Here is a 26,285-nt window from a genome sequence, read left to right on the forward strand (position 1 = left end):
AGCCTTCTCCCCTGCAGGCTGCACCCCCCCAGCTCCCTGAGGCTGTGCTCACAGCAGAGCTGCTCCAGCCCTTGCAGCATCTTTGTGGCCTCCTCTGGCCTCCCTCCAGCTGCTCTGTGCCCACCTTCTGCTGGGATCACCAGAACTGGCTGCAGCACTCCACTGACACAGCAGCAGATGAGGTGAGCAGGGAGGGGCAGAGGCAGGGCAGGCAGTCCCCAGCACTTACCTCTCGAAGCGCTCTGTCGTCAGCTGCCTCTTTAAAACATCACAGTCAGTCTGCAGCTGTGCCACTTTACTCCGGAGCAGGGGGACCTCTCTGTTACAGCTGCTTCTGCAAGAAACCAGAAGCGGCAAGAATGTTTCCTTCCACCACTGCCAGCTGCACAGCAAGGTGAACCAACAAAGAGATGCTCAGTGTAGTTTCGCACAGGCAAACCAGAAGCAGAGACAAGGGAGCGCAAGAAAGTTGCTGGTAGAAGCTCAGGTGAGTAATGAGAAGCTCCAAAGCTCTCACTGCATCCTTCCTACCTCACATGGTGTTCTCTTTCAGACAAAAGGTAAACACATGGTATGGAAACAGACTGACCAAGACATGAATTTATTGCTTTAGTGCCTGTGTTGCAATATGAGATGCTCTTTGTGTGTATGCTTGAGAAGAGAAAGACAACACTGAGTAGCCACAAAAACACAAAGAGAAGAGACAGAGCTTGGGTAAAAGTGGTATTGGCCCAGCACTGAACACAGCTGCATCAGAACGAGGGGACACAGTCTCAAGCTGTGCCAGGGCAGGTCTAGGCTGGATGTGAGGAGGAAGTTGCTGGCAGAGAGAGTGATTGGCATTGGAATGGGCTGCCCAGGGAGGTGGAGTGGCCGTGGCTGGAGGTGTTGAAGCCAAGCCTGGCTGGGGCACTTAGTGCCATGGTCTGGTTGGTTGGGCAGGGCTGGGTGCTAGGTTGGGCTGGCTGAGCTTGGAGCTCTCTTCCAGCCTGCTTGATTCTGTGATCTAAGCCAGAGCTGTATTGCTGCAGATTATGTCCATTTTAGCCTTGGTGTTTGGACTCAGCTGCAGGAACCACAGTGAAAAGCAGCCCTGAGTGCCAGGGTGAGATGCACTCCTCCAGCAGAGCAGCAGCTGGCACAGCTCAGTGCTGAGTAGCAAACCATCAGTAACTGCATTAGCAAGCAAGCAACAAAATAAATAGTGGAGTGCAAAAGTAGCTGTCTAAAGCAGAGCCTAGACAGCTGTGCTGTTCCACAGAGTCTTCAGAGGCAGGAGAGGTGCAGTGCTCAGCAGTCCCTCTGGAGAAGCACCACTGTGCTGGAGGCACTGCAGTGCAAATCTGAGCCACGAGCTCCACTCCCAGCTCGGTCCCAGGCTGCCTCTCTGGCACCCACAGGTGTCTGACTCCGGGGAGATGCAAACTGCTCAAGAGTTCTGATCCCAAAAGAGCAGCAGAGCATTTTCTCCTGTGTTCCCTGCTAATCATTCCCAGGATGGTCTCTTGGTCCAGTATGTTTGGAACAGATGCAGAAGACAAAAGGTCTTGCTGGTGTCTTACTCTAAGTCCTTCAGAGACAGGCAAATGCTTGCAGGATGCAGGTAAGAGTTCAGGGCCCAAGGTCATTATTGTAAAGTAAAGAAAGAAAGCAACAGTCTGGTGAGTTGTGAGGCTGTTCCACCTTGCTCTGCCAGCCACCGCCCCCCCCCACCCCCAGTTAGACTCACAGTTTGCTCTCAGCAAGGGTGAGCTTGTCTTTCAGCAGCTGGATTTCAGAGTCTTTCTCATGGGAGGTTAAATGGTTCTGAAACTCTTTGTCTCTGCTCGCAGCCAGCAGAGTTTCCAGGTTCTGCACTGTCAGCCTCTCACTGGAGAGCTGCTTCTTCAGCAGCTCTGCCTCAGATTTGATGTCTTCCAATTCAGCTAGAACCTAGGGCACAAATGGTGCATGGTAGTAGTGCCTTGGATTGCAAACACACAGAGCTCTCTTTGCTGCAGACTTGTTTTAAACGCTCAGCATGACTGGAAGAAGAGGGAAGAGCCTGCTAGGAACAGGTTCTGCACCGTGAGGGTGCTGGAACACTGCAACAGCTTGCCCAGGGAGGTGGTCGAGGCCTCAGCCCTGGAGATCATAAAACAGAATCCCAGAATCAGTCGGGGCTGGAAGGGAGCACAAGGAGCAGCCAGTTCCAACCCCCTGCCATGCCCAGGGACACCCTACCCTAGAGCAGGCTGCACACAGCCTCAGCCAGCCTGGCCTCAAACACCTCCAGCCATGGGGCCTCAACCACCTCCCTGGGCAACCCCTGCCAGCCTCTCACCACTCTCCTGCTCAACAACTTCCTCCTCACCTCCAGCCTCACTCTCCCCACCCCCATCTTTGCTCCATTCCCCCCACTCCTGCCACTCCCTCACAGCCTCAAAAGTCCCTCCCCAGCTTTTTTGCAGGCCCCCTTCAGATACTGAAAGATGTTCAGGGTGAGGCTCCACAGGGCTCTGGGCAACCTGATCTAGTTAAGGGTGTCCCTGCTGACTGCAGAGGGGTTGGACTGGATGAGCTGTGGAGGTCCCTTCCAATCCAGCCCATTCTGTGCTTCTATGAAAACAGATTACAGCCTACAGTTAGTTACAACCTATTCATAGGCTCCTAGAGTGGCTCAGGCTGGAGGGGAGCTCAGAGCTCATCTCCAACCTCCCCACCATGCCCAGGGACAGCTCTCAGCTAGTCCTCACCCAGCCTGGCCTGCAGCTCCCCCAGCAAGGAGGAAGATATTTTAGGACAGCAAATTGCCTTTGCCTCTGCTGCTTACCCGTTCATACTCCATGCTTTTGGACGTCAGCTGCCGAGCTATAAGCTCCTTGTTGGACTCCAGCTTCACACAGAGCTCCCTCACAGAAGCCAGATCTGCCAGCACAGAAGACTTGTCCTGGTTTTCACGCCTCATATCCTCCTCCAGCTTGGCCATGTTTTTGGTGATGGCAGAGATCTGAGATTCATAGGCCTGGTGTGCAACGATGTGCTAGGCAAAGGCAAACATGGACACCCCTTCAGTCTTCAGTGCCAACAGCTCTTTTTCATCAAAAGGGCTTTCTTTTCCCTTCAGAATTAACCTTCCCCGTAATGCTAGCTTTATGTTACTTTCCTTCCCTCTCCCTTCCCTAAATCCCTAGGCTAAGAACATCTGCTGAGCCACCCAGGCAGTTTTTCATCACCATCATCAGGGCTGTTTTTTAGGGACATCAGGACTGGATGGATTGGTCTCTTCTAGCCAGAGACACTACTTAGAAGTGGAATGAGGCTGAGTTCCAGTTTCAGATGAGCATTAGAAGTGTAGAATTTAAATACAACAACTTCTTTTTCCTCAGCTTACAATGTTCACGTCTCTAACTCCTTTTTGTCTTATTAAAAGCATGAGACAGAACAGGCTCAATCCACAATTACTCTAATTTCATCTTCTTGAAGTTCCAGTCCTCATTCATTTCTGATGCTGCTCTAGGTTGTGGTAGTGTAGAATCCTGATGCTGGACTTAGGCTGCTGCCATCAGATTTTCACCTTTATTCCAGCCCCCAGAGCTTCACATACTTCATTCAGGGCTTCAGAGGAACTCAGCTGGATGCAAATGCTTTGAAGCACCCAACCCCAGCTTTCAGACAGTAACATAACAGCACTGATCACCAAACAAAACACATCTACAAGTGGTAAGACCTCCTTTTGGGAAGGGAGGAGGAAATCCAAACTGTTCCAAAGGCTGTGTCCACACCTGAACAGAAGTCTCTGCCCTGGACACCTTCACAGCAGTGTGTGCAGCTGACTAAAAGCCACCTGCATGCACCAGCTGGCCCTGCACAAGTGATGGTTACCCCTTGGATCTCTTTCTCCAGGAGATCCACTCTCTCTCTCAGATGCCTCCTGTCTGTGTCTACGGAGAGGAGCTCAAGCCGTATGGAGCTGCTTTCTCCTTCAGCCTGGTGAGCCTTCATCTCCCAGTCCTCAGCCTGAGTGTGCAGCATCCGGAACTTCTCCAGCAGTTCTTGGTTTTCCTTCTCCTGAGGGGAACAGCAAACCACTCTGCAGCCATCATCAACACCTCCAGCTTCCTGGGCTTATTTCAGCTTCACTCCCTGCAAGATCTTTGCTGCTCACGACAAAGTAGATCTTTCTCCATTCCCTTAACCCCACTGGCTGGCCACTGCTGAAGGGCATCACTCCTGCAAGGCCAAACAGCAACTCACAGCAAGGCTCAGGCTGGAAGAGACCTCAGAGCTCAGCCTCCTCCACCCTCCCCACCATGCCCAGGGACACCTCTCAGCTACACTCAACTGCTCAAGGCCTCATCCAGCCTGGCCTGCAGCCCCCTCCAGCAAGGAGGCAGCCACAGCCTCCCTGGGCAGCCTGGGACACACTCTCAGCACCCTCACACTCAACAACTCCTTCCTCAGCTCCACTCTCAGCCTGCTCTGCCTCAGCTCCAAACCATTGCCCCTTGGGCTGTCTCTAGAGCCCCTGATGCAAAGTCCCTCTGCAGCCTTCCTGCAGGCTGCCTTCAGCTCTGGGCAGGCAGCTCTGAGGTGCCCCTGGAGCCTTTCTCCCTTCTCTTAACCTCACTGTCAGGCCACGACTAAAGAGCAGCTCTCCCTTTGCAAGCCCCAGCAGTAAATCAGTAGAGAGATGGCTCTCAGCTTTAGTCAATGGAAGTATTCCCAATTTGCAGGTGTTAGTGAGTCTGAAGGCTCTCAGGGGAGGCCTGAAAGCCTCTTGGTGCACACAGACCTTAGCAGTCTGCTATAAATGCAGAAGTGTAAACTTCAGTGCCTACAATTATGCAGTGACAGAACAAAGACAGCTGTGGATTTCCATCTGGCCCAAGTGCAAACGCACTTTAGAAGGCAGGGATTGGGTTCTCTTCTTTATTTTCCCCTGAGGTGGCATGCACTGCAGTTAAGCATACTGCAAGCAGCAATCACATCTCATGAGGAAGGCTACTGGATGGGAAATTCCTACTGTGCTTCACAGGATCACAGGGTATTAGGGGTTGGAAGGGACCCAAGGAGATCATAGAATCAGTCAGGGCTGGAAGGCAGCACAAGGAGCAGCCAGTTCCAACCCCCTGCCATGCCCAGGGACACCCTACCCTAGAGCAGGCTGCACACAGCCTCAGCCAGCCTGGCCTCAAACACCTCCAGCCATGGGGCCTCAACCACCTCCCTGGGCAACCCCTGCCAGCCTCTCACCACTCTCCTGCTCAACAACTTCCTCCTCACCTCCAGCCTCACTCTCCCCACCTCCAGTTTTGCTCCATTCCCCCCAGTCCTGTCATTACCTAATGGCCTAAATCATCAAAGAGATCACTGAGTCCAACCCCCTGCCAGAGCAGGACCACTCAATCTAGCATAGATCACAGAGGCACACATCCAGACAGGCCTGGAAAGGCTCCACAGAAGGAGACTCCACAACCTCTCTGGGCAGCCTGTGCCAGGCTCTGGGACCCTTCCAGTCAAGAAGATGCCCCTTATGTTGAGCTGGAACCTCCTGTGCTGCAGCTTCCATCCACTGCTGCTTGTCCTATCCCAGGGAGCAGTGAGCAGAGCCTGCCCCCCCTCCTGGCCCCCAGATGTTTATAGACATTGCTTAAATCCCCTCTCAGTCTTCTCTTCCCCAGACTAGCTGCTTCCTGCAGAGCTTGGAAGGTGCAGACAGAATAAGACACAGATTAGTAGGCAAAAGCTGATGCTGAAGCCAGTGGAGACTGTGCAGTGAAGTGAAGCTTTGTCTCCCAGGCAGCGCTGGGAATGGGCTAGGCAGGGAGAGCAGGACCCAAGGCACAGTTCTCAGCTGGAGAAGTGAACTTTATTCAACTCCTTATGGAACTTAATTTGATCTTACTCCCCTTAAAAACGTCTCTGACTTCTCACCCTGCAGAGAAGCTGCTGAGCTCTAAAGCCATGCATATAGTGAAAGCAGCAATGGTTATACTGCTACCTTGGAAGCCATCAGGGTCTCAAACCTGGACACCTCAGTGATGTAGCTGTGCACTCTGGTCTTCAGCTCTTCCTTTTCACGGATTGCATCCTCAAGCTCAGTGCTGACAGCCTAAAAAGATTGCATGAAGGCAAAGCAGGGCATGAGGGAATCGTGGAATGGGTTAGGTAGGAAGGGAGCTCAAAGCTCAGCCAGTTCCAACACCCTGCCATAGGCAGGGACACCTCCCACTAGAACAGGTTGCTGTCTCTAGAGCCCCTGATGCAAAGTCCCTCTGCAGCCTTCCTGCAGGCTGCCTTCAGCTCTGGGCAGGCAGCTCTGAGGTGCCCCTGGAGCCTTCTCCCCTACAAGCTGCACCCCCCCAGCTCCCTCAGCCTGTGCTCACAGCAGAGCTGCTCCAGCCCTTGCAGCATCTTTGTGGCCTCCTCTGGCCTCCCTCCAGCAGCTCTGTGTCATTCTCATGCTGGGGACAGCAGCACTGGAGGCAGAATAAGAGGTGAGGTCTGAGCAGAGCAGAGCCAAGGGGCAGAATCTCCTCTCCTGCCCTCTGCCCACACTGCTCTGGCTGCAGCCAGCACACAGCTGCCTGCTGGGCTGCATGAGGGCATTGCTGGCTCCTGGGCAGCTGCTCAGCACCCAACACCCCTAAGGCTCTTTCTTCAGAGCTGCCACACTATGCAAGCAAACAATCAGTAGTTGACTACTCCAGCCTTAGGTGGTGCCTCCATACCTGATTTTCTCTGGCCATCGTGGCTAGGTCGTCCTGCAGCCTCCTGTTCTCTTTCAAGGCCATTTCCTTCACTCTCCCTGCTTCTGCCAGCTCCAGGTGGGATGTGTCGAGCTGGCGCCGTAAGCTGGAGATCTCCCGGTCCCTGCTGCCCAGCATCTCCTTCATCTGGCTAGCAAGTGAAAGCTCATCTCAGCTGGCCCTTACGCTATCCACATCCTGCTCAACCTCATCAGATGTGGGTCTGGGCTGTGCAAGGGCTCTTAATTGGGTTTTTTCCTTTTTAAAAAGGCAGAGTTCTTGCTGTCTGGGGGCTGACAAACTGAGTCTGAACAGAAACAGAAGGATGGAAGATGCCACCGTGTACAAGTGACCTGGAATGGACAAGCTGACAGGATGGCAGGGGCTGGAAGGGACACAAAGAGATCATCCAGTCCAACCCCCTGCCAGAGCAGGACCACACAACCTAGCTCAGGGCACACAGAACACATCCAGACAGGCCTGGAAAGGCTCCAGACAAGGAGACTCCACAGCCTCTCTGGGCAGCCTGTGCCAGGGCTCTGGGACCCTTCCAATCAAGAATGCTGAAAAGCTCTTTCTGAGCTGGCAGTTAAGAACTGTTATGAGCTTAGGAAGATGAAGATCCCAAGCCAGTGGCTGCCTGAATAGCATCCTAGCAGCCTGCAACATACTTGCAGGGGAATCAAAGAACCAAGCAGGCTGGAAGAGAGCTCCAAGCTCCCCCAGCCCAGCCTAGCACCCAGCCCTGCCCAACCAACCAGACCATGGCACTAAGTGCCCCAGCCAGGCTTGGCTGCAACACCTCCAGCCACGGCCACTCCACCACCTCCCTGGGCAGCCCATTCCAATGCCAATCACTCTCTCTGACAACTTCCTAACAACATCCAGCCTAGACCTGCCCTGCCACAGCTCCAGGCTGTGTCCCCTTCTTCTGGTGCTGGCTGCCTGGCAGCAGAGCCCAACCCCACCTGGCTACAGCCTCCCTGCAGGCAGCTGCAGGCAGCAATGAGCTCTGTCCTGAGCCTCCTCTGCTGCAGGCTGCACCCCCCCAGCTCCCTCAGCCTCTCCTCACAGGGCTCTGCTCCAGGCCCCTCCCCAGCCTTGCTGCCCTTCTCTCCACACCTGCCAGCACCTCAACAGCTCTCTGCAATTCAGGAGCCCACAACTGGACACAGCACTCCAGGGCTGGCCTGAGCAGTGCTGAGCACAGGGTCAGAAGAGCCTCCACTGTCCTGCTGACCACACTGCTCCTGATCCAGACTGTCAAGGCTCTCCCAAAGCTGTGTCCATCTTTCTCATCACACTACACTCCCCTCTGTGGCCCCATTTCACTTAAACAACTCAAGGAGCCATCTGCTTGCACTGTCAAAGCCCCAGAGGAAATGCAAGCCCTGGAGGAGACATGGCAGTCTGCACTTACTCGGTCGAGGACTCCAGCTCGGAGAGAGTTAGCCTTAAGTGGGCAATTGTCTTCTCCTACAGACACAAAGGCAGAAGTTTTATTAGCTGGTACACAGAGAAGAGTATTTCAAACTGAAGAACTCTACATGGAAAGCTCTATTTGAACCCATCACCAGAAGGTGCTTCCAATTTCCACCCCTCTTTACTAAGAAAGGCTTCTCCTCTCGTCAGAAACCCCAGGGCAAGTCAGCCACAGCTTCTGTCACCTCAGGCTAGAATCTTTTGTCTCAGTAAATAGCTCCCAGTGCAAAAGGCAAAAAATACCTCTTTGCTTTCCTGCACTGCTTAAGGAAAACCCTGAAATGCCCTGGAGTTGGCAGACTGCTCTTTGGACTGGCTCAGGCCAAACACAGAGCTTCTGGGCTGCCGAGAGCTGTGCCCAGGCGCTGTAACCACGGCCCAATGTCCAAGTGCTGTCAGAATGCCCAGGCAGCAGAGCAGTACTTGCAGTGCACACACCTTGTTAGCTAGGTTGTCATCCAAGCATGCAATCCTCTCTGTTTTTTCATCTACAGTTTCCTGCAGATTGTCCTTCTCCTTGTCCAGAACACTGATGGTATTTCTCAGCACACTGACAGCTTCATCCTGGGAAGTGCTCTTCTGGTTTAGCCTGTCTATAAACAAAATGCTAAGGACTTTCTGCTCTGATAGAAGAGAAAGAGGCACAAAGAGAGTCAGTGATTACCTATTTTCTCCTCCAGATTGACAATTTTATCTTGAGCTGCCTGCAGTTCATCCTTCTTGAGAGACAATCGGTGCTGTAAATCCTCAGCAGCCCTCTGCAGTTGGTCATTTAAGAGCCTGGAAGGTCAGCACACAGTTGAAAGGTTGAGACTTACTCATCGACTTAGACTCATAGAACCAGGCAGGTTGGCAGAGAGCTCCAAGCTCAGCCAGCCCAGCCTAGCACCCAGCCCTGCCCAACCAACCAGACCATGGCACTAAGTGCCCCAGCCAGGCTTGGCTGCAACACCTCCAGGCACAGCCACTCCACCACCTCTCTGGGCAGCCCATTCCAGTGCCAATCACTCTCTCTGCCAGGAACTTCCTCCTAACATCCAGCCTAGACCTGCCCTGGCACAGCTCCAGGCTGTGTCCCCTTCTTCTGGTGCTGGCTGCCTGGCAGCAGAGCCCAACCCCACCTGGCTACAGCCTCCCTGCAGGCAGCTGCAGACAGCAATGAGCTCTGCCCTGAGCCTCCTCTGCTGCAGGCTGCACACCCCCAGCTCCCTCAGCCTTTCAAAGATCACATTGGGTGATTTCTGTGCTCCACAACCTCCCTGGGCAACCTGTGCCAGTGTCTCACCACCCCCCCTGCAAACAACTTCTTCCTAATATCCAGTTTCCATCTCCCCTCTGCCAGTTCAAACCCATTCCTCCTCCTCTCATTACCAGACCTTGTCAGTAGTCCCTCCCCAGCCCTCCTGGAGCCCCCTTCAGATCCTGGAAGGCCACTCCAAGGTCTCCTCCAAGCCTTCTCGACTCCAGAGCCCCAACTCTCACAGCCTGTGGTCTTTACCAGGAAGTCAGCTCTGCTCTAGGGTCATAGAAGCAGCCAAAGGTGTCAGTGGCTGTGAAAGCTGAGTGCATTCTGGGTCAGACTTACTGGAGTGAGCACATCTCAGCTCTAAACTGAGAGGAGTCATCAGATGACTGGGCCAGTTTGCTGGACTTCAGTTGTAACTCATTTTCCAGAGAGCTGACTCTCTCTCTCAGGACAGAGACTGTAGCCTTCAGTTCACACCTTTCCATCTCAAACTGCAATTCAACAAAGAAACCAAACACATTGCTGCTCACAGGATCACAGACGTCAGGTTTGGCTCTCTGAGGACTGAGAAACTGAGTGTAAACAGAAGCAGAAGGATGGAAAATGCCAATGTACACAAATGACCTGGAATTGACAGGCTCACAGATGTCAGGGGTTGGAAGGGACCCAAAGAGATCATCCAGTCCAAGCCCCCTGCCAGAGCAGGACCAGCTCAGGGCACACAGCAACACATCCAGACAGGCCTGGAAAGGCTCCACAAGAAGGAGACTCCACAGCCTCTCTGGGCAGCCTGTGCCAGGGCTCTGGGACCCTTCCAGGCAAGAAGTTGCCCTTGTGTTGAGCTGGAACCTCCTGTGCTGCAGCTTCCATCCACTGTTGCTTGTCCTGTCCCAGGCAGCAGTGAGCAGAGCCTGTACCCCACTCCTGACCCCCAGCCCTCAGAGATTTATAGACATTGATTCAATCCCCTCTCAGTCTTCTCTTCTCCAGACTAAGCAGCCCCAGGGCCCTCAGCGTCTCCTCACCAGGCAGTGCTGCAGTCCCCTCATCATCCTCATAGCCCTCCACTGGACCTGTTGTAGAAACCTTTCACCCCCTTTAGCTGGAAACAGCTAACAAAAGCAACCACTTGAGACATCCTTCTCACTTCAGAGGAGCTGATCAGAGCCCCCTCTCTAAAAACATACTTACTCCTTGAATATTCTTCTCCAGCTCAGCAATGTCACGCTGCAGCTCTGCTTTCTCAAGGTCAGCAGCTTCTTGCTGAATCTGAGACAGAAACAGACAATGCCATGCAATAAGAGGCACTTCTGCATGTACCCATCCCAACCTGAGCTTCATGGTTAAGATCAGTCCGCACTATGTTATTAGATAAATGCCCAAAGGTCTCTTGACAAAGCTGGAGAGCATTCACAGAAGGGTTTACACTGGAAGGGATCTCAAGGATCATCCAGTTCCAGACATAGGCAGGGACACCTCCCACTAGAACAGGTTGCTCAAGGCCTCATCCAACCTGCCCATGAACACTTCCAGGGAGGTCGTGGAGCACAGAATCCCCCAATGTGATCTTTGATCACATTGGGGGATTCTGTGCTCCACGACCTCCCTGGGCAACCTGTGCCAGTGTCTCACCACCTGAACCCTTCCTTAACATCTAGTTTGAATCTCCCCTCTGCCAGTTTAAACCCTAAAAACCTGAACTATGGAAACATTCATGGTACAGTCAGGCTTGCATCAGCCCAGGTGGGGCTTTGTGTCTGGGTTCTTCACCCAAGGAGCTGCTTGCCCTCAGACCCTAAGAGCAAGTTCCTCTTCTCACCTAGAACCGAATGTGCAGGGACAATTCAGACAACCCTTTGAGAGCTCTCTCAGGTGAGTCTGAAGCCAGGCAACTCCAGCAGCTGCTGAAGAGGCAGACACAAACACAGCCTTCCCTGTATGCCACCTCACTGCCAGCTGTGGCACTCCAAAAGCTCACCTGCAGTTTTTCTCTGAGGCTTTCCTTCTCTGCCCTTAGCCTTGTGTAGTCGCTCAGTCCAACGTCTCTCTCTTCTGCCATCTGGCTCTGAGACACTGAGCTGTGCTTTGCTTCTCTTCTCATCCTGTTCAACTCCCCTTGACACTTCAGAGGATCAGAGTTAGTTAGCATGTGCGGAGTGCAACCAAGACAGAGAGTTTCAATGCTGCTGGTACAACAGAAGGGTCACTGTGGTCATATTTGCCCCTGAGCAACTAAAATGCACTCCCTAAGCCATGCAGTGCCATGGCAGCTCCAGATGCCAACACCACCAGCTTCTCTTCCAAGTATAACCTAACTTCTCCCTCTTCCCTTATCAGTTAACTACTTCTTCTTGCTTTCTAGCCTGTATCTTTACCCTTCCTGTCTTCCTCCTCAGGCCTTCTCACTTACAAACACAGAAAGTGATCATCCACTCAAGGCTGATTTTACTGAGCAGTCAAACCAGGTATAGAATCACAGAATGGGCTGGGTTGGAAGGGACCTCCAAAGCTCATCCAGTCCAACTCCCCCTGCACTCAGCAGGAACATCCTCAGCTAGATCAGGCTGCCCACAGCCCTGTCCAGCCTCACCCTGAATATCTCCAGAGATAAGGTCATAACCACCTCCCTGGGCAGCCTGTTCCAGTACCCTCAGAACTTGTTGCTAACATCCAGTCTAAATCTGTTCTGCTCTAGTTTGAAGCCATTGTCCTCACCCTGTCCATGCAGGCCTTTGCAAACAGTCTCTCTACTCAGCACTGCTCAGGCCACCCCTGGAGTGCTGTGTCCAGTTCTGGGCCCCTCCATTCAAGAGAGGCTGAGGTGCTGGAAGGTGTGGAGAGAAGGGCAGCAAGGCTGGGGAGGGGCCTGGAGCAGAGCCCTGTGAGGAGAGGCTGAGGGAGCTGGGGGGGTGCAGCCTGCAGCAGAGGAGGCTCAGGGCAGAGCTCATTGCTGCCTGCAGCTGCCTGCAGGGAGGCTGTAGCCAGGTGGGGTTGGGCTCTGCTGCCAGGCAGCCAGCACCAGAAGAAGGGGACACAGCCTGGAGCTGTGGCAGGGCAGGTCTAGGCTGGATGTGAGGAGGAAGTTGTTGGCAGAGAGAGTGATTGGCATTGGAATGGGCTGCCCAGGGAGGTGGTGGAGTGGCCGTGCCTGGAGGCGTTGAAGCCAAGCCTGGCTGGGGCACTTAGTGCCATGGTCTGGTTGGCTGGGCAGGGCTGGGTGCTAGGTTGGGCTGGCTGAGCTTGGAGCTCTCTGCCAGCCTGCTTGATTCTATGATTCTATTCTATGATTCTTCTTTTAGCCCCCTTCAGGTACTGGCAGGCTTCTATTAGGTCTGCCTGGAGCCTTCTCTTCCCCAGGCTGAACACCCCCAGCTCCCTCAGTCTATCCTCCTAGCAGAGGTGCTCCAACCCCTGATCATTTTCATGGCCTCCTCTGGAGCTGCTCCACCAGGTCCATGTCCTTCCTACATGGAGGGCTGCAGAGCTGGACACAGTCTGGGTGTGATTGTTCTTGGCTGAGCTCTGCAGGTCTATACCCATCAAGTGTTGTTGTGAGGAGGTTTTTCCATTTTAAATAAGCAACAGCACAGGTGTTCAGCAGTTACTGCAGTGCCCATCCTGAGCCATCTGGCCTTACCTGCTCATAGAGGACATTCAGTCTGTCTCTCTCTGCAGTCAGTAACTTGACATTGGACTGAATTTCTATCATGTGCTTTTCAAACCTATCTAGCATGGAGCGGAGCTCGTCTCGTTCTCTGGTCATCAGGCGAAGGTCTTCACTCTGCAAAGTGATTCATCACATTTAGTAACTGCTTAATGGAGTTGGGTAATCAATTTCACTGTCACATGGTGCTGTATTAAACAAGTCCAAAGAATCACAGAACTCACAGAGTCACAGAATTAAGGAGGTTGGAAAAGACCTCTCAGATCATCGAGGCCAACCTAGCACTAGCACCTAACCCTTCTCATTAACTAACCTCTGGCACTGATGCCTCATCCTGACTCCTCTTCAACACCTCTAGGGATAGGGACTCCACCACCTCCCTGGGCAGCCCATTCCAATGCCAATCACTCTCTCTGCCAACAACTTCCTCCTCACATCCATGTTCAAGCACCTCAACATCTTTCTTAAACTGAGGGGCCCAGAACTGGGCACAGCACTCAAGGTGTGGCCTGAGCAATGCCTGAACTGGAGTTGAGGAATAATTTCTTTACAGTGAGGGTGGTGAGACTGTGGAATAGGTTGCCTAGAGGTTGTGGCTGCCCAGCTGGAAGTTAAGGACTGAAGCTTTATATTCACAGCTTAACACAAGATACAAGCAGAGTTACAATACTCAGAGCTCTAGACAGAAATAGACAAGTTAAGGGTAACACAGAAACACAACAGCCCTGCCAGAAAGCAGAGTCCCCAGGAGGGGCTCCCAACCACCCTTCCACCTTCTTTCCACCCCTCTATTTTATCCCAGAGCCTGCCTTACGTGCAAGGTGAGTTTGGAGGATCAGCAAGGGGGGTTAGAAGCAGGAGGATCAGTTACACAGAAGCAGCTCAGGGAGAAACACAGACTCTGAGAGGCACACAGACTCTTATCTATCTTTGTGGCCTTGCTTTTATCCATCTCAGCAAGCCTATAAGTGCAGCAGCCATCACCACTGCTTCCTTTTCACAGCCTAGCATCTCATTTCTCTCACTAAAATATTCCAGTCAGCCTCAAACCAGCAGTTTCCCACGTCAGGAATTTGCCTTTTAAAACCCCCAAACCTGTTACAGTTCTTTACTGATACTGGATTTGAAAACCTGTTTGGTAGCTCCTGAAATGCTCCCAAAGCACTTCCATTAGTTTCTGAGCTCCTCTTGCTAGCAGGAACTTTACCTTCTCTGAAGTCCTGCAGCTTGGGCTTGGCCTCCTCTTGACCACCTTCTGGAGATACTGCAGCTCTTGCTTGTAGTAATCTCTGTCATCTTCCAGAGTCCTCACAAAGGCGTCCAGGCGCGATGGGGATTTGTCTCCCAGGGCTATGCCATACTCCAGCCTCATTCTTTCTATTTCCAGGACAAGTTCTCGTTCTGTAGATAAAGAAACACAAACAGCTCTACAAGAAGCTCAGGTTTCCAGAGTTGGGCTCCACACCTCAAGAGAGACAGGGAGAAGGACAGATACAGGTTGGACATAAGGAGGAAGTTGACAGTGGGGGTCATGAAATACTGGAGCAGGTTGCTCATGGCTCTGTTTGAGGTCTTTTCCCTGGAGACCCTCAAGGTCAAAGCTGTTGGGACCCTGAGCAACCTGATCTAGTTGGGATGTCCCTGCTGACTGCAGGGGGGATTGGACAAGATGACTTTTGAGGGTCCCTTCCAAGCCAGTGCATTCTGTGATAGCTTTCACTTCAGCTCTGACTGCAGACCTAAAGCTCACTCTCCTCTTGCAAGCCTTCCAGCATTATTAACTGTACCTGGCTCAGGATCTCTAGTTCAAAAACTACATGGAATGGGGCAGACTCGACCCCAGCTTACCTTTTACTTCCCAGCTGTCTGTTTTCTCTGTCAGCCTTTGTTTCTCCTGCTCAAGCTGCTTCAGCAACACTTCCAGATTTCCTTTCTCCTCTGTTTTTGCAATGAGCTCTTCACTCAGCCTCTCCTTCTCCCTACGACATGAGCACAAGTCCTGAAGTGACAAGTGGTGACAAGAATTAGAAGTGCCAAAGGAGATGTGGAAAGAAGCATTCAATACTTTAAACTTTTCACCTTGAAGACTCCTTTTCACCTTTTTTTTGTGCTTTCACATTTTTAGAAGCCAGCCTTGGTTTCTATACTACTTTTAATTCAAGTAAGCATTGCTTTTGTGGCAGGGACACAAAAAGCAAGGTTGGCTCTTGTCAACCAGAAACATGGATACAAACATGGGAAAAAGTAGTAACTACAGCAAGGGGTGATTTGTAATGGCATTTAGTCGTGCTGGTGTTACAGTAGACCACAGGACCCAGCTCTGCAGCTTGTGAAGTGGTATTTGGCAGGACTTTCCTACACCTGCTGCCCTACACATGAACGGTTTCTGTGCTGCCAAGGTGACTAGAAATGCTAAAAGAAACCAATGGACTCGACTAACACAGCCTGCTACATGCTGGGCAGAGTTAGGCTGCAAGGAATTAACTGTTCTGATGCTCTTCATCTCAGAAATTGCAGTTTCTAAGTGAAGAAAATCCTCCACTATTTCATAAGAGTCGCTGGAGGGAGGCCAGATGAGGCCACAAAGATGCTGCAAGGGCTGGAGCAGCTCTGCTGTGAGCACAGGCTGAGGGAGCTGGGGGGGTGCAGCCTGCAGGGGAGAAGGCTCCAGGGGCACCTCAGAGCTGCCTGCCCAGAGCTGAAGGCAGCCTGCAGGAAGGCTGCAGAGGGACTTTGCATCAGGGGCTCTAGAGACAGCCCAAGGGGCAATGGTTTGGAGCTGAGGCAGAGCAGGCTTAGAGTGGAGCTGAGGAAGAAAAGCCTGGATGTGGCACTTAGTGCCATGGTCGAGTTGACTGGAGAGGGCTGGGTGCTAGGTTGGGCTGGATGAGCTTGGATTTCTCTTCCAACCTGCTTGAGTCTATGATTTTTTCAGAAGCTGTTCAGTGTGAGGGTGCTGAGAGTGTGTCCCAGGCTGCCCAGGGAGGCTGTGGCTGCCTCCTTGCTGGAGGTGCTGCAGGCCAGGCTGGATGAGGCCTTGAGCAGCTGAGTGTAGCTGAGAGGTGTCCCTGAGCATGGTGGGGAGGGTGGAAGAGATGAGCTTTGAGCTCCCTTTCAGCCTGAGCCATTCTAGGAATCTATGATTCTAAGAACTAATTTGTGGCAGGAATGATTAGGTTCACATTGGAAGAGAGCTCCAAGCTCAGCCAGCCCAACCTAGCACCCAGCCCTGCCCAACCAACCAGACCATGGCACTAAGTGCCCTGCCAGGCTTTTTCCATTAAACCATGGGAACTACAACTTCAGGCAGCAGCAATAAGGAGATGTGGCATGAGGCTGCAGTCCTCCACACTGCACTCACAGCTTCCTGTCAGCTGGATTTGGCCTTAATACTACACAGCTTCTTTGGCTCCTTCACTTATGAAGTAGCAGCTTACGAGGACAGACTTTTGGGGTACTACAAAAGTTGTTCTGTCAAACTGCTGAGCTTTAAAACAACTGTAAGAATGAGGTGGATGAGAGTACAACAGAAAAGCTAGCAAGAACTGGAAGGGTTTGTACTTACTGCTTTCAGCTGTGTTACTGTTTCTTCCAGATCCTGTATTTCACTGTGCTTTCTTTCGAGTTCTTTCTATCAACCAAAATGAAGCTGCATGTTACAAGCTACAGATTCCAAGTGGCAACAGTTCCTTGGCTACCACAAAACTAAGGCAACAGACTGTTTTAGAATCATAGACTCACAGAACCAGGCAGGCTGGAAGAGAGCTCCAAGCTCAGCCAGCCCAGCCTAGCACCCAGCCCTGCCCAACCAACCAGACCATGGCACTAAGTGCCCCAGCCACGCTTGGCTGCAACACCTCCAGGCACGGCCACTCCACCACCTCCCTGGGCAGCCCATTCCAATGCCAATCACTCTCTCTGTCACCTTGGAGTGGGCTTCCAGTATCTGAAGGGGGCTACAGGAGGGCTGGGAAGGGACTATTGACAAGGGCTTGCAATGGCAGGATGAGGAGGAAGGGGTTTGAACTGGTAGAGGGGAGATTGAAAGTGGATGTTAGGAAGAAGTTGTTTGCAGTGAGGGTGGTGAGACACTGGCACAGGTTGCCCAGGGAGGTTGTGGAGTGCAGAATCCCCCAATGTGATCTTTGATCACACTAGATTAGAATCATAGAAACAGTCAGGGTTGGAAAGGACCACAAGGGTCATCCAGTTCCAACCCCCCTGCCATGGGCAGGGACACCTTACCCTAGATCAGGCTGCCCACAGCCTCAGCCAGCCTGGCCTTAAACACCTCCAGGGATGGGGATTACCTTTGCTTCCCCTATTTCCTTGTCTGCAGTCTCCAGCACAATTTCCTTGTGTCTTTCCAACTGCTGGGCCAGGTGGTCTATCTCATTCAGTTCTTGGCAGAGCTCCTCATTTTTATTGCTCAGCTGGACCACCTCACTGGTCACATTTTGTTTTGAGTCCAGGAGGTCTTGAATGCGATTCTCAAGCTCTCTGTTTGTCTGCTGAAGATAGTCAATCTGAAAGAGAGTTTTCATTAAAGCACCAAAGTGCCTCGTTAAACTGGGTAGCAAAAGCTCCTCCCAACCCTCTGAAATACAGTATCTTCATAGCTTAATGCTTAGCAACATGAAAAACCATGGGTGGACATAGGTGCAAGCTGCAGGAATTAATCAGAATCACAGAATCAGGCAGGGCTGGAAGGGACCACAAGGAGCAGCCAGTTCCAACCCCCTGCCATGCCCAGGGACACCCTACCCTAGAGCAGGCTGCACACAGCCTCAGCCAGCCTGGCCTCAAACACCTCCAGCCATGGGGCCTCAACCACCTCCATGGGCAACCCACTGCAGGGTGTCTCTGATAGAGATGTGAGTTATCACAGAATGGCAGGGGCTGGAAGGGACCTCCAAAGCTCATCCAGTCCAAGCTCCCAGCCAGAGCAGCAGTACCCAGAGCAGATCACACAGGAGCACAGCCAGGCTGGGTTTGGAATATCTCCAGAGAGAGAAACTCCTCAGCCCCCCTGGGCAGCCTGTGCCAGGGCTCTGCCACCCTCAGAGGGAAAAAAAATCCTTCTCCTGTTTAAATGAAACTTCCTCTGCCTCAGTGCCCCTTGTGCTGTCCCTGGGCATCACCCAGCAGAGCCTGGCTCCAGCCTCCTGCCACTCACCTGCACACATTGAGAACCACTGCTGAGGTCACCTCTCAGTCCCCTCCTGTCCCAGCAGCACAGTCCCAGCTCCCTCAGGCTCTGCTCCTAACAGAGCTGTTCCATTCCCTTCCTTGTCTTTGTGGCTCTGTGATGGACTCTCTCCAGCAGTTCTGTGTCCCTCTTGATCTGGGGGGCCCAGAGCTGGACACAGCACTGCAGATGTGGCCTCAGCAGGGCAGAGCAGAGGGGCAGGAGAACCTCTCTCCACCTACTCACCACAGCCCTTCTAATGCAGCCCAGAATGACATTGTCCCTCCTGGCCACCAGAGCACACTGCTGGCTCATGCCCATCCTACCAGCCACCAGGACCCCCAGATCCTTTTCCCCTTTGTTGCCTTCCAACAGGCTCATAGAATCTTCTACCCAAACCATTCTAACAGACCTTCAAGACAAGAACTGCAGTTCCCTAGACAAGAGCCACTGCTGCCTGAAATGGCAGCAAGGTGAAGTGGTTTCCTATCCAGCAGTGCTGTTCTGAAAGAGAGAGAAGTTGTGTGGGGATTGCTGATCTCTCCAACACACACACATCCCTTACCTGCAAATTCAAATGGCTGATAAGCTTCTCACTGCTTTTACTCCTCGACTCCAGACAGATCACCTCGTGAGAGCGTCCAGCATCCAGTGCCAGCGCCAGGCGCTCGATTTCCTTGTCTCTTAGCTCAACCTTTGGCAGGGGGAGAAAAGAAAAGGTCTTTGTTATCTTCTACAGCTGCTGCAGCCCTCAGCATCTTGGTGGCCTCCTCTGCACTGGCTCCAACACTTCCACGTCCTGCTTGTGCTGGGGGCTGCAGAACTGCCCCCAGGACTGCAGGTGGGGTGTGAGGAGAGCAGAGCCAAGGGGCAGAATCCCCTCCCTTGCCCTGTGCCCACACTGCACTTGCTGCAGCCAGCACAGGGTTGTGTCTGGGCTGCACTCACACTGCAGGCTCCTGTGGAGCTTTGCATCATCCCCAGACCCCCAGGGCCTGTTCCTCAGGGCTGCTCTCAGCCATTCCCCACCCAGCCTGGAGCTGTGCTTGGGATTGCACCCACCCAGGTGCAGGACCTTACCCTTGGCCTTGTTGAATGCCATGAGGTTGGCCTGGGCACAGCTCTGCAGCCTTTTCAGCTCCCCCTGGATGGATCCCTGCCCTCTAGCAAGTCGCCTGTGCCACACAGCCTGGTGCCAGCTGCAGACTTGCTGAGGGAGCACTGATTGCTCTGTGCATGTCACTGACAAAGACACCAGACAGCTGATCTCCAGAGCACCCCCTGCTCACATACCTGCCTGCTGGAATTCCTCAGTCCACGCTCAGATATCTCCAGTTTTTCCTTCAGCTCTGTGACTTCTGACTGAAGTTCATGAATTCTGCAAAGCAGGAATATATTCTTTATGTGGATTCAGGGAAGAATCCTACTTACAGATGAAATTCAACACTGCTGTTCTCTCTTTGCTCCTAAATCTGAACGTTTCACCAAACCACAGTTTTGTTCAGCCAAAATGTTAATGCAGAAGCCATTGCTTGGGTTACTGCAGTGGGCTGACCTTGGTTGGGTGCCAGATCCCTACCCAGCTGCTCTCCCTTCCCCTCCTCAGCAGGATAGGGGAGAAAATAAGAGAGAGAAGCTCAAGATTTACACATCTACCTATAAGAAGTACACTTACCAGCTGCTGTCACAAGCGATACAGACTCCACTTGGGGGAGACCAATTTAATTTATCCTCAATTAAAGCTACAGTAGGAGAGTGAGAAACAAACTGAAGACATCTTCCTCCCTCTCTCTGCTCTTTTCCAAGCTGAACTTCACTTCTGCCCTTCTGACTCTTGGGAGATTGTGGAAACAGGGGAGTTTTGGCTTGAAGAGAAGACTGAGAGGTGACCTCAGCAATGGTTCTCAGTGTGTGCAGGTGAGTGGCAGGAGGCTGGAGCCAGGCTCTGCTGGGTGATGCCCAGGGACAGCACAAGGGGCACTGGGTGGCAGCTGAGGCAGAGGAGGTTTCATTTAAACAGGAGGAGGATTTTTTCCCTCTGAGGGTGCCAGAGCCCTGGCACAGGCTGCCCAGGGGGGCTGTGGAGCCTCCCTCTCTGGAGATATTCCAAACCTGCCTGGAAGTGTTCCTGTGTGATCTGCCCTGGGTGATCCTGCTGTGGCAGGGGGGCTTGGACTGGATGAGCTTTGGAGGTCCCTTCCAGACCCTGACATTCTGTAATGACTTTCATACTCCCCCTCCCTCAGTGGTTCAGCAGGGACAGGGCACGGAGCTGTGCTCAGTTCACCAAGCTTTGCAACACTGCATCTTCCCTGAGGGCACAGCCTCCTGCTGTATTAAACATCCGACCCTCAGCTGCTGCCTCCCGGTAAGTGGTGCCCCAAACACTGACACACAGGAGGTGGTGTCCAGCCCCAAAACACTTCCTCTCCCCAGAGCTTTCCAAATCTTCCTGCAGCTCTTATGAATCGTAGAATCAAGCAGGTTGGAAGAGAGCTCCAAGCTCAGCCAGCCCAACCTAGCACCCAGCCCTGCCCAACCAACCAGACCATGGCTCTAAGTGCCCCAGACAGCCTTGGCTTCAACACCTCCAGCCACAGCCACTCCACCACCTCCCTGGGCAGCCCATTCCAATGCCAATCACTCTCTCTGCCAGGAACTTCCTCCTCACATCCAGCCTAGACCTGCCCTGGCACAGCTTCAGGCTGTGTCCCATTCTTCTGTTGCTGGCTGCCTGGCAGCAGAGCCCAACCCCACCTGGCTACAGCCTCCCTGCAGGCAGCTGCAGGCAGCAATGAGCTCTGCCCTGAGCCTCCTCTGCTGCAGGCTGCACACCCCCAGCTCCCTCAGCCTCTCCTCGTAGGGTTTGTGTTCCAGGTCCCTCAGCAGCTTTGTCACCCTTCTCTGGACACCTTCCAGCACCTCGACATCTCTCCTGAACTGAGTGGCCCAGAACTGGAGCCATCACTCGAGGTGTGCAGTACTCAGGCTTACCGATTGTCAGCCACCTGCAGCAGGTCTGCGATGTAAGGGTCCTCTGGCTGCGGCACTGGGTAGGAGCTGACGCCCGAGGGGGGCACAGGCTGGGCTAGCTGCATGCGCTGGCGCCTGAAGGGAATGCTTCTCTTCCTGCCACCTAGGGGCCCAAGCCCGAAGGGTTATTGCTGGGAGCCAGAGCCAAGGAGCTGCTCACTTCAGTCGAAACATGACACTTCCTCTGTATTGCGCTGCTCCCGACCCTGGCTGCTGCAGCATCCCACTGAGCTGATAACATCCGCACGCTCCAGACACACACAGGCTGCTATCAGCTTCGTCCAAGGGCACACAGGTCATGCAAGGACTCCAAAAGACACTTTCAAGGTGTGCCAAAATACTTAGTAGCTCAAAGTCATTATCAGCAGGGGGGCAAGGGAAAGGAGGAGGAAAGAGAGGGAGGCAAGGTGGGGGAAAGAAGAGGAAAGTGAGAGATGGTTAAAGAGGGAGGCAAGGGAGGAGGGGGGAAGGAGGAAGCCTTTAGATGCTGCGATCTTTCAGAGGGCTGCAATATTGTTTGTGGACAGATTTTGCGTCTTGGCTACACTAAGCTGAAGTAGTCAGACAGCATCAATTAGCTGTCAGAAAGCTCCAAGTGTCAAACAAGCTGCCTGTGGGGGAGCCAGGGGCAGCACTAAAGCAATTACTAACAGCTGTGGGTTCACAGCCACACTACAGCTTCAGTTTTCTACTGAAGCCAGGTTTGTATTCATCTTTGTCCCCAACACAAGTTGTGCGCTAAAGAGACTTCTTCCCTACAAAGGACTGAAACCAGAGCCCAAACTCTCCAAGACATTACTCTACTGGAGAGTTATTTTGCTGCAGTAACTCATCTTAGAGGGAACACCCAAACAATTACCTTCTGAAGTACCCAAAACAGCCCAGAGCAGAGAGCAGTTGCAATTATTTACACTCACCAGGTGTCTGCACCACTGCTTGCAGATTCTTCTCCTGAAGCTGCTGGATTTTCTCAGTCTTGGCTTTGGTCTCTTTTTCCAGCATTTTAATTTTATGTACATATTGGTTATTCAGAAATTTCAAGTCAGAGGTTTCATGTTCAACCCTCCTTAAAGAGGCTTTCAAATCTTGAAGGGAGACAAAAAGCTGTGTTATCTTTTTTGTTATTGCTTTCCTGGAGCCCCCAATACAAGGACATGGAAATGTTGGAGGCAGTGCAGAGGAGGCCACCAAGATGCTGAGAGGGCTGCAGCAGCTCTGCTGTGAGCACAGGCTGAGAGAGTTGAGGCTGTGCAGGCTGGAGAGGAGAAGGCTTGGAGGAGACCTTGGAGTGGCCTTGCAGGATCTGAAGGGGGCTCCAGGAGGGCTGGGGAGGGACTATTGACAAGGTCTGGTAATGACAGGAGGAATGGGTTTGAAGTGGCAGAGGGTCTACAGACAAGGATTTGGCTGCATGTTGGCAGTGAGGGATTAAACCCCAAGCGTCAGCTTGATCTCACCTTTAACATGACGCTCAGATTGTTCTTTCAGCTTCAAGATTTCTAAGTGCAGCTCGTTGTTTTCCCTGGTGAGCTGAGCATTCTCTGTTTGATAAGGCTCCAAAAGAGCATCCAGATTGCTGCTGTCCTTCTCGTTCTTCCCAGCAGATAGCTTTGCGCTGCGCAAGCTCTCGGTTGTGTGGACCAGGTCACTGGAATGGAGGAGCAGCAGACATGTGGCTAAGGTTATCAGCATGTACAGATAGAAGTGTTTATGTTGGCCTGAGAAACAAACCCTTTTGCCTGCTGCCATGCTAACTGTAGAGCAAATTGGTTCAAAGACAGCAGGGAGAACGTTCATGCCAGAAAAACCCAGAGGCAGAAATCAGGAATATAAAGAGGAAAGGAAAGGACAAGGCAGATCTTACAGCCCCAACAATTCACAGAGTGACTCAGGAGTTCATTCAGTAAACTCCTGCCTACATCAAGATGCTCTACGCTGGTCATAGGATTTCCTCCTCCAAGCACTCTGTAAGTCATAGCACTACTCACACCACAGAGGAAGCTTGAGGAATGGAAAAGGCCAGCTGGGAAGAGTAGCTCACACTGGCAGCATTTAGCAAAAGCTCCACAAGAGAAATTAGTAGCAAGTAGCTATAAAACAGCTTGGTAAGAATCAAGTCAGTGTTTGAGGAATGAAACCTATCTGTTAGACACCAGGGTGAGGTTTCATGCTGAAGGCAGATGACTCTACATCTGATCTCCCATCTGGACTGGATGCTGGAGAGCACCAGAAGCAGAACAGCTCCATTTGCACATTTCACCCAGTGTGACTGGATTACCATGGGAATGACTCTGTTTGCAACCACATCTGAGCCATGAAATACACAAAGTCACCAGGAAAACTGCTTTTCTTCTCTTATGTGTCCTGCAGAAACTGCAGAGATAGCAAATCCAAACTGCTCCAAGTGAGATAATCAAACCCCAGAGCTGCACAGGCTTGATTTTAAATCATGGCACAGACCACAGGGATTATTTTTCATGCAACCAGCTGCAAGAGTGTCTTTTAAGCACATATCAATAGAGACTCCTCTTGGCTCCTTCAGGAGCTTAGAAAGTTGAATCTTAGAGTGATCAGAATTCTTTTAGAAACATTTCTCCTGAATCAAATGAAATCTTCAGACGTTCTCAGCACTCCAGCAAACCCATCTAACTTCAGCAAGAACTCAGTGTTAGCTCTGAAATAACACTGCTTCAGACTAAGCATTGCCTGCAGCAAATCTCTAAGCACTGGCTGCAGCACTGTGCAGCAAAACTCAAGCAAGATCTACCAGAGGATCCCTCTGGGGTTTAATGAATCTTTTTCAGTACCTAAAAAGCTTTTCCACCAAAGGCAAACTCTCCACTCCCAAGGGCTGCCGATAGCCCAGCTGATCCAGCCGCTTCCTGAGCTTAAGGAACCTTCTCTCTGCAGTGGCAGTCATTGCAGAGCAGCTTTTGGCACAGCCAGGAACAGGACACCTGCAAAAGATCAGCTGTTACAGCTCCTCTCCTTTAAAACAGGAATAATACAGACAAAAGGAATGGAGAAGGCATTTGTTGTGCACAAAACACAGTGCATAAACACGGCCTGAAGTGTAAGCAAGCTACAAAAAAGCTGGGGAGGAACTTTTTAAGCTGTCAGGACTGGGAGGAATGGAACCAAGCTAGAAATGGGGAGATTCAGCCTGGATGTTAGGAAGAAGTTGTTCAGCAGGAGGGTAGTGAGAGCCTGGCAGGGGTTGCCCAGGGAGATGGTGGAAGCCTGATCCCTGGAGGTGTTTAAGGCCAGGCTGGCTGAGGCTGTGGGCAGCCTGATCTAGTGTGAGGTGTCCCTGGGCATGGCAGGGGGGTTAGAACTGGCTGATCTTTGTGGTCCCTTCCAGCCCTGACTATTTGACTCTGTGACTCTGTCTGTGCAGACACTTGTGTTCATCCACAGGTATGTGTACTGGAGATCAGTTACCTCGTTCAGCCTCTTAGCTTGCCAACAAAGCCCTCCTGTGCCTCCTGTGCTGTATCAGCCAAGATGGAGCTCAAGAGGAGTCAAACCCATGATGCCAGCACAAAGAATACTTGTTTCCTCCTTCACCCATCCCCTGACACAAGTCTGTCTGACCAGGGAGAGAGGTGAGGGTGTTTATGTGCAGCAGCTCCTGGGTTTCTTCCCACCATGAGACAATAAAACCCAGCAGCCTCATCCTCCTAGCTTGGTGCCATCTGCAAACTTACTGATGATGCTAATAGTGCCCAAGCTGTCCTCTTTCAAAAGCCTGCCTCTACCTCTCTGAACTCTGCTAAACTTCACAGCAGTTTTCTTCCCTCCCTTTCCCTGACTTTCCCCAGTTACTGTGGAAACATTTCTGCCTGCTTTGCTGCCCAAACTGCTCATGTACACAGATCAGAGGAGGAAATCTTTGTGATCCAGACGATTTTTCCCTGCAGGAGGGAGGGCAGTAAATGAACATGCCTGAAACAGGTGACGACAGCAGAAAGGAGAGAATGGCAGTATCTGAGTGACAGACATATTCAGTATCTTTACTGGTGATCTGGAGCAGGGGATTGAGTCCAGCAGCAGTGAGTTTGCAGATGGCTCCAAGCTAGGAGCAGGTGTGGGTGTGTTGGAGGGTAGCAGAGCCCTGCAGAGGGACCTGGCCAGGCTGCATGGGTGGGCAGAGGCCAATGGGATGAGACTGAGCAAGGCCAAGTGCAGGGTTCTGCACAACAACCCCAAGCAGCACTGCAGGCTGGGGCCAGAGTGGCTGAGAGCAGCCAGGCAGAGAGGCAGCTGGGGGTGCAGGGACTGAGAAGTTGCAGCTGAGGCAGCAGTACCCAGGTGGGCAGCAGAGCTAATGGCATCCTGGGCTGGCTCAGGAGCAGTGTGGGCAGCAGGACAAGGGAGGTTCTTGTGCCCCTGTGCTCAGCACTGCTCAGGCCAGCCCTGGAGTGCTGTGTCCAGCTGTGGGCTCCTGAATTGCAGAGAGCTGTTGAGGTGCTGGAAGGTGTGGAGAGAAGGGCAGCAAGGCTGGGGAGGGGCCTGGAGCAGAGCCCTGTGAGGAGAGGCTGAGGGAGCTGGGGGGGTGCAGCCTGCAGCAGGGGAGGCTCAGGGCAGAGCTCATTGCTGCCTGCAGCTGCCTGCAGGGAGGCTGTAGCCAGGTGGGGTTGGGCTCTGCTGCCAGGCAGCCAGCAACAGAACAAGGGGACAGTCTGGAGCTGTGCCAGGGCAGGTCTAGGCTGGATGCTGTTAGGAAGTTGTTGTCAGAGAGAGTGATTGGCATTGGAATGGGCTGCCCAGGGAGGTGGTGGAGTGGCCGTGGCTGGAGGTGTTGCAGCCAAGCCTGGCTGGGGCACTTAGTGCCATGGTCTGGTTGGTTGGGCAGGGCTGGGTGCTAGGTTGGGCTGGCTGAGCTTGGAGCTCTCTTCCAGCCTGCTTGATCTACGATTCTGAGTCTACTGTGACCTCCCC

General features: G+C 52.5%; 1 protein-coding gene across 2 annotated transcripts in view; it reads right to left on the minus strand.

Moving 5' to 3' along the window:
* Positions 1 to 26,285, minus strand: part of CEP135 (centrosomal protein 135) — a 30,170-nt gene that overhangs the window by 3,381 nt on the left and 504 nt on the right. For both annotated transcript variants that reach the window (XM_064149306.1, XM_064149305.1), the window contains exons 2-24: positions 24,152 to 24,301; positions 22,802 to 22,992; positions 22,262 to 22,429; positions 21,306 to 21,447; positions 19,605 to 19,689; positions 18,877 to 19,005; positions 17,434 to 17,649; positions 16,689 to 16,754; positions 14,972 to 15,122; positions 14,331 to 14,524; positions 13,097 to 13,240; positions 11,438 to 11,581; positions 10,651 to 10,728; positions 9,799 to 9,950; positions 8,878 to 8,993; positions 8,652 to 8,806; positions 8,152 to 8,207; positions 6,714 to 6,882; positions 5,984 to 6,094; positions 3,865 to 4,050; positions 2,813 to 3,022; positions 1,730 to 1,932; positions 230 to 334 (exon numbers count right to left, since the gene is read on the minus strand). In XM_064149306.1, coding sequence (XP_064005376.1) covers positions 230 to 334; positions 1,730 to 1,932; positions 2,813 to 3,022; positions 3,865 to 4,050; positions 5,984 to 6,094; positions 6,714 to 6,882; positions 8,152 to 8,207; positions 8,652 to 8,806; positions 8,878 to 8,993; positions 9,799 to 9,950; positions 10,651 to 10,728; positions 11,438 to 11,581; positions 13,097 to 13,240; positions 14,331 to 14,524; positions 14,972 to 15,122; positions 16,689 to 16,754; positions 17,434 to 17,649; positions 18,877 to 19,005; positions 19,605 to 19,689; positions 21,306 to 21,447; positions 22,262 to 22,429; positions 22,802 to 22,992; positions 24,152 to 24,264 — 3,284 coding nt within the window. In that variant the 5' untranslated portion in view covers positions 24,265 to 24,301. The remainder of the gene's footprint in view (positions 1 to 229; positions 335 to 1,729; positions 1,933 to 2,812; positions 3,023 to 3,864; positions 4,051 to 5,983; positions 6,095 to 6,713; positions 6,883 to 8,151; positions 8,208 to 8,651; positions 8,807 to 8,877; positions 8,994 to 9,798; positions 9,951 to 10,650; positions 10,729 to 11,437; positions 11,582 to 13,096; positions 13,241 to 14,330; positions 14,525 to 14,971; positions 15,123 to 16,688; positions 16,755 to 17,433; positions 17,650 to 18,876; positions 19,006 to 19,604; positions 19,690 to 21,305; positions 21,448 to 22,261; positions 22,430 to 22,801; positions 22,993 to 24,151; positions 24,302 to 26,285) is intronic.

This window comes from Pogoniulus pusillus, chromosome 9 (genome assembly GCF_015220805.1).
Source record: "Pogoniulus pusillus isolate bPogPus1 chromosome 9, bPogPus1.pri, whole genome shotgun sequence".
NCBI classification, from domain to species: Eukaryota; Metazoa; Chordata; class Aves; order Piciformes; family Lybiidae; genus Pogoniulus; species Pogoniulus pusillus.